General features: G+C 37.4%; 1 protein-coding gene across 1 annotated transcript in view; it reads right to left on the bottom strand.

Annotated features, from left to right (window-relative positions):
• Positions 1-531: 531 nt before the first annotated feature.
• LOC134667959 (spondin-2) overlaps positions 532-7,260 on the bottom strand; it is a 49,772-nt gene continuing 43,043 nt past the window's right edge. Inside the window, exons 6-8 of the mRNA XM_063525393.1 lie at positions 6,584-6,804; positions 6,044-6,228; positions 532-4,071 (exon numbers count right to left, since the gene is read on the bottom strand). Coding sequence (XP_063381463.1) covers positions 3,869-4,071; positions 6,044-6,228; positions 6,584-6,804 — 609 coding nt within the window. The 3' untranslated portion in view covers positions 532-3,868. The remainder of the gene's footprint in view (positions 4,072-6,043; positions 6,229-6,583; positions 6,805-7,260) is intronic.

Genomic DNA, 7,260 nt, shown 5'->3' with positions numbered 1-7,260 from the left:
CCTCAGTGGCTCCGAGCGAAGTAGGTGTATCACTGACCTTATTCTACGGAGAGATTATTTTGTCATTTTACCTGAGATTGTTTTTGTAAGACTTTGAAATGAGTACTCCCAGCTGCTTGATAACTACCAATTAAGTAGGTACACATTTATTAGTAGTAGTTCTTGAAAAACTATTTAATTTTATCGTAAGTTTCTTCGAAATTGGTAAGCATTGCATTAGCGTAAGTATTGCCAAAGTATGAACTCATCACCATCATATCAGCCCAGTATCGCCCACTGCTGAGCATAGGCCTTTCTTCTAGTACGCCACTTGTCTCGGTCCTGAGCTAATTCTCATCCAGAAGTGAGCCGCAATTTCCCGAAAGTATGAACTGCTTTTGGTTAAGTAGATAATAGTGATTTTCAAACTCACGTCATTTTTGAAGGACGTGAAAAATGTTCCTTATCTGATATTTATTGTATTATATATTCATCTTATCACTGACTTGATGTGCGTGTACCAAATGTGTGGTCCAAATAAAACTCGATTCATGTTATTTAAGATTTTATTATTGAAATGAGAATAATTTACATTGTAAAAAATACACGGACTCCAATAGTTATTACACTAAGGTTAACAGTTTAGCTTTAATTTTTGGCTCTATTTTACAATCTTCACTATAGCTTAAATCTCATTTCTGAATAATCTAGAATTCTTTGACATTACAAGGTATTTTTGAGTATTTTCTAAACTAGAATTGTATATCAACTCACATATTCGTGACTTCGTGCTAAAGTATTGTCCTAAGCCGAAGTGAAATATAACGCAAGCGTAAAAAACCGCTCTCATTGTCGCGTTGCGGAGCTCGAAATGTATGGATTGCAGTAACTGCATGTTGTGACGTGGTTAAAAAAGAATGACTCGTTCTAGAATATTCCAAGCAGAGGGGCTACCGCCAAAACCGAAATTCGCTAATTGCGGAGAATCTCTTTTACTCCAAAGAAGGCGTAATTAGAGTGACAGAGAAAAATGCCCGCAATTTGCGAACTTCGATTTTCTCGGTTATAGCCCAGAGGCGTCTGACACTTCATAGAAAACGAAGTGTCAAAAGCCTCGACCCGTACCTGGACCGTTCTAGCGTGAATTACCCATCATCTACATTCCACAGCAATGGAAGATAACTCGGTCATGAAAAGTTGAAACTGATATTTCATTTCTTCGACCATGATTGTTTTAATATTTGCCGTAAGAACAGAACCAATATAAAACAAATACGCAAAACGTCAAATTTACGCCTAATTCAAACATGGATTCAGCCACAGCTCTATCCATTTTAATCCTATGATCTGATATGTGCGTATGGGCGTCATGAATTTACCAGACTTACGTTAATCCCTGGGCGAAAACCACGTTTGAGTGCAGTACAAGTATGATATCTCCCAAAACTTTGCAATTAAAACATAAATTATTATTACCATGTACATCTATTTACCACGACTTTTTATAGACAATTTATAAGAAGTTACGGTAGTAGCCATCGCTTTTTTTAGGGTTCCGTACCCAAAGGGTAAAACGGGACCCTATTACTAAGACTTCGCTGTCCGCCCGTCCGTCCGTCCGTCCGTCCGTCCGTCCGTCCGTCCGTCTGTCACCAGGCTGTATCTCACGAACCGTGATAGCTAGACAGTTGAAATTTTCACAGATGATGTATTTCTGTTGCCGCTATAACAACAAATACTAAAAACAGAATAAAATAAAGATTTAAATGGGGCTCCCATACAACAAACGTGATTTTTGACCAAAGTTAAGCAACGTCGGGAGGGGTCAGTACTTGGATGGGTGACCGTTTTCTTTTTGCTTTTTTTTGTTTTTTTTTGCATCATGGTACGGAACCCTTCGTGCGCGAGTCCGACTCGCACTTACCCGGTTTTTTTTAGAATTGCTGACATGTTTAATTTAAATTGTTTTTGTTTTTTAAGTCCAGCATCTTTTAAAATATGAACGAAGTATTCTATGTCACTTCGTTTATTTTTATGTTTTTATTCAAGAAACGGCAGTCAGCTATTACTCAGGATGCTCGAACAAACAAGTCATATTTATCATTCATGGTCGAGATGGATTAGATTCTCGAAAACTTTATCAGTAGTTGCCCGGATACATTGGAAACATTTGCACGGATGAAATCGAAATATGTGAGTTGACTTCAACCAAAAGTTTCTCCCGAATTAAGCCTAGATATTTCTTTGGCATTTGAAAGCGACTACGCTGTTTTGGAATCGATTTATTGGATATGATCTAACATTAAAATAATGGATTCTCAATATTTAATTTAAAGCATGCTTTGCAAAAGGTGCAATTTACAAAAACAGACATAGATTTTAAAGGTACCAAAATAGAGAACCCCGCAAAAGGCATTGCTGATCTATACATATATTAATCTAAGTACAGGCTTAACTAAATATCATTGACGCTTGCACCAAACCATCTGTGATATTATTAACAATTAAAAAAAAAACTACTCGGAAATTAACGTCAAGTGTCAAAAGATTCTTTCTCAATTAAAATTTTCATCATTTAACCTTGGATAGAATTCTAAAGTTAGTACGTTTGGGACTTCAAAGTTTTTTATTATATTTTATAAAATGAGTCAGTGCAAGAAACGTCAATATCTTTAATTAATTATAATTAAATAAAAGCTGCATCTTTGGAGCTATTTCCCTTCCCTGAACCCAGTAGATCACTATCATATTTATTGAGTTAATGTCACGAGTGAAACACTTAAGTAAACGATATGTTTATTTTATTATTTAACCCCCAGTGTATATTGTCAGGAAATCTTAATAAAAATATGAAATAGTTACAGCTAAAGACAGAATGAACTAAAAAATGGTTTAAGTTTATTCATATAGTCTAGCATAAGACACGATATTATTTTGTACTAGAGCTGAAAATGTAGGTACGTAATGTATGTAGAGAATGAACATATCCAGATATAAATAGATTAAAGGATATCCTATATGAAATCATTGTTATGATAATATATTTTCTGAAACTTAAGAGAAACTTATTTCTGACTCTGCTTAATCTTAACTTCACTTATCCTAACAATAATTGACAAATAAATGAAAATGATTTATAAGAAGCTTATGTAAGTACAGCGAAAAAAATGACACCTCTATCTAATTTCGAACATCGACAGTCTCTTACTAAGTATTTTATACAATACATGTTATTATTAATTTATTTTTACACCTTTCGAATTTACATTGAAGTGAAAATCGAATGAATTAGGAAGTGAAACTTAATAGAAGAAACATCTCTTTGGACGGACAGACACAGACGTAAAAAATAAATAGGTACTTACAAACAGGGAAAGTTTGAATAACATAGGTACTTATAATCCAGGTATTTTTATTAGAAAGAATATTACTTATATAAGGTCTCAAAGAACTGGTATTAAACTTTAATCTATCAAGTATTTTTAGCATTATATTTGCCAAAAAGAGCGACGTCTACAGCACCGCAAGACAGATAATTTTTAGAGACTAACATCTTAAAAAGCTAATACTTGTATTATTATAGTGATAGTATTGATGTGGGCGCTGACTGCAGCAATATGTCTAAGGATGTCTAGACGGCGCTGCGGCTAAAATCGTTATATGCATGTCACGCCTCACCCACGTACATACGTGCAACACAACCGAATATAATGGTATGTATTCATGTTATACTATAATAAACCGCGTTGCATATGTGCGACTGTGTTTATATGTATACGGTTTAAGTTAAGTTGCATTCATAGTTTGTCTCTAAAAAAATCTACCACGGGCCGTTACAATCATTAGACGCCCCTAAATTAATAGAAGATATCCATCAAAACAAACGGAATTACGTGAGATTGTTCCGCCAGTCGTCAGTGTTGGTGCAGTTGGTGAAACACCACCGGGACTGCGCGGTGGGCGGGCAGGGCGCTCCGCCGGGTCGCTGGCGGCGCAGCACGCGGCGCGTGCGGTGCGCCGAGCCCACGCAGCCGCCGTCCGTGCGGCAAGTGCTCCACTCGCCCCAGTCCGACACCCGGCAGTCAAGCAGTTCTGGATGGAAACATACATATTTGAAGCAATTTCTAGATACGTTAGAGTGTGGATTTTCCTATCATATTCCATTTTTTTATTTTAGTTTAGAATTTCATTGACGCTAATTAAATGTGCCAAATATATTTCTAGTCAGGTAAAAAAGGTACCTAGATTAATAAAATAAGGCAATAAAATGTGTGAAATCTGAACTCTAAGGGTGATTTGAACTTTATAATCTTGTCATTTTCTTAAAAAAATGCTTTGCGTAAGATCGGAAAAGGGTCCTTAATGCACTTGGAGTATAACGCCCTTCTGACACAAGGAAAGCATTACATATAAGCATATGACAGTATAACATATAACCAGCGACGGCATAGCGACTGTATCGCGGCTGCGTCGCTAGTGAAACGCTGCAAAAAGTCGCCGCATTCTACTCCTTGACCGTTTGATATCTGTGTTATTTTTTACTGTTTATATATGTATCTCTTGATTTATTTTTTGTTTGGGTGTGCAATAATTGGGTCTGTAATATAATATATCACGGACTATTTGAACATATTGTTAATTGTATTGGATTCCTAACCGTAAACCTAACGTACCCGTAATCCAGCCCAAAACGCCAATATCAAATAACGTTTACTAAATTACCTCTAGTAGTAGCTATAGGAAACACAATCAATTCGTGAAATCAATCGACCCGGCGATTTAAGTGGAATTCACATATCAATTGATACTAATAAAACGTCCATATACAACTTAAAATAGACTAGGTACATTTTGTTTCGCAAATAGCAACACAACGATAGAGAGAACGGTGTTAAAATACTCAACAATTTGTTACGTTTGCTGACAGTCGTGTTAACACCGTTGGAATACGTGTCATTGTCTGCTCGCGTATACATAGTTGTTTTATTAGTTACACAATTCTACTATACTACGAACATAATGTTTTATGTATTAAAACAAAATCTATTCCAATTTGTTGTGAGTATCGATATTTATATTTTTAAACCAACTTTGAACAGCAATCGTCCTTTTTTAATTCTTAACAACCAAAACAACATTTATAACTCTAAAGTGTATAAGATTCCATTTTTGCGAATGCGGAAAAAGTAATGAAAAAAAAACGAAACCATATTTTTAAACAACGTTTAATTTTTAAATAGCCAACAAATTATATTATTGGTATAAACTGTAAGCTTAAACAAAAAAGGTTTCGTAGTTTTAACTCGTGTCTTCCCATTTTTCCTCGAGTTAAGCCAGTCTGGGGGTTGCGGTCGATGAGAGGTAGACCGCCAATTGGCAGGGATTGTAAAGCACTTGTTTTATTTTAAGCAGTTCTTATACGGTGTCTATTTATTTAAGGTCTCTTTTTTTTAATGTTGGAACAATCCAAAAGCCCTTCAAATGGACCTCTTCGAAATAAAGTCTGGTTTGATTAATATTGCAAAACTTAAATAAACTTTGGAAGTAAGTACATGGTTACTTTTTGTCTAATTAAAATTGTCGCACAAGATTTTTTTAAATTTTGTATTCCAATTTGTAAAGGTAAATGAAGTACTTTTCCTAAAAATAAATTACAAGTAGAGTGCATTTCTATTGTTTCCATTGACACCTACGTATGTAGCCCATGAGATTTAGTCCAGGATGAAAGATGCGACGAAAAGTCACGACAGCATTTTGCGTTTTCTATACCTACAATTGGTGCTTAGGTTAAGGGGTCTACTTAACGCTCCGAGCGCGCAAAATCGACCGCCATAATATTGGTCAAAACAACTGTATGGCGATCGGCGTCAGCATTGAACCGTGGCCCTCCGCTGCTGGTCTTACTCAGCCGCTCAGCCGAGTCTGAGTTGTCGGCGCGCAGCTTGCGCCGCCGCCGCGCTCGGTACCGGCGCGCTAGACTGCGGAGCGCCGATCTTTCGCTGGCGGTCGGGCCTGATGTGGGCAACTTGTTGGCTGAGCACGGCTCTTCCGTTGTAGTACTTACTAGCTCTTTTTCGCTTCCTCCGCTCAGCCGGGTCGGCGTTGTCGGCGCGCAGCTTGCGCCGCCGCCGCGCTCGGTACCGGCGCGCTAGACTGCGGAGAGCCGATCTTTTGCTGGCGGTCGGGCCTGATGTGGGCAACTCGTTGGCTGAGCGCGGTTCTTCCGTTGTACTTGTTGTGGTGTTTACCCTAAGAACAAGTGACATTTTATAATTTTTGGCTAAAAATATCTAAAAGTTCGCAATTTACCGATTTATTTTGGCTTGATGAATTGAATTGAAGTTTAAAATTTTATTGCACCCTTACGAGGCCTTCAATAAGAAAATTCAGTCATAATTTACCACCATAGCACTGTCTTTAAGATTTTTGTTCAATCTTAAAGACAGTGCTGGTGCAGGAAACATCCCTATACCTCAACTTTTATGCTAGTCCCTCAGCCAAACGGAGGAACTCACAGATAATAATAGCAGTAGAGTTTCCATCAAGGACTTCCATGCTGTTTCAACTTAGGCAAAGTATTTAAGTGTCAAAGAAACAAACTTACAGAAAATAATAGGAGTACGCTCCATCTGGTGTCGTCATAGCGCCTTCTGAATAAATCCTAGGCGCCTGTTCTTCTCTCTCGACCTCCTCTGCTATGGACAACGCTCTGTTCCCGTCAAGAACGTCAATGCTGTTGTGACTGAGCTTGTCTAACTGGATCACGTCGTATCGTCGGTCGTCGCTGTCGCGGTGGAACACCTCTGACAGCTCGTATTCGCGCAACTGTGGAACAATGTTTTGGTAAGTTTTGCTTTTCTACGTGTAACTTCGAGGAATAAGATATTATCAGATCTCAATATTCTCCTAATATTTTTTTTTATCGATATCTGTTGAGGGGAGAGTTTTTTTGTATACAATCACAATTTTTTTGGACAATGTATGCGTTAAGATTTAAATATCAGGGAATTATAATTTAATGATTTTTATGCATTACAAAACAGCAAAACTTTGTGTAGAAGCGCTTATTTTAGTTCAATGCGGCTACCGCGAAAACCGAAATTCGCAAATTGCGGGGATCTTTCTCTTTTACTCCAACGAAGGCGTAATTAGAGTGACATACAAAAATCCCCGCAATTTGCGAACTTCGATTTTCGCGGTTATAGCCCTGATAATAACAACGGTAGCAGATTGAAGTAGAAGTAGAAATTATGCAATTAGGATTAAAACGTGAGAATAGAG

This window comes from Cydia fagiglandana, chromosome 10 (assembly GCF_963556715.1).
Source record: "Cydia fagiglandana chromosome 10, ilCydFagi1.1, whole genome shotgun sequence".
NCBI classification, from domain to species: domain Eukaryota; kingdom Metazoa; phylum Arthropoda; class Insecta; order Lepidoptera; family Tortricidae; genus Cydia; species Cydia fagiglandana.
The sequence above is the reverse complement of the archived record's forward strand: the minus strand, read 5'-3'. Positions and strand labels throughout refer to the sequence as shown.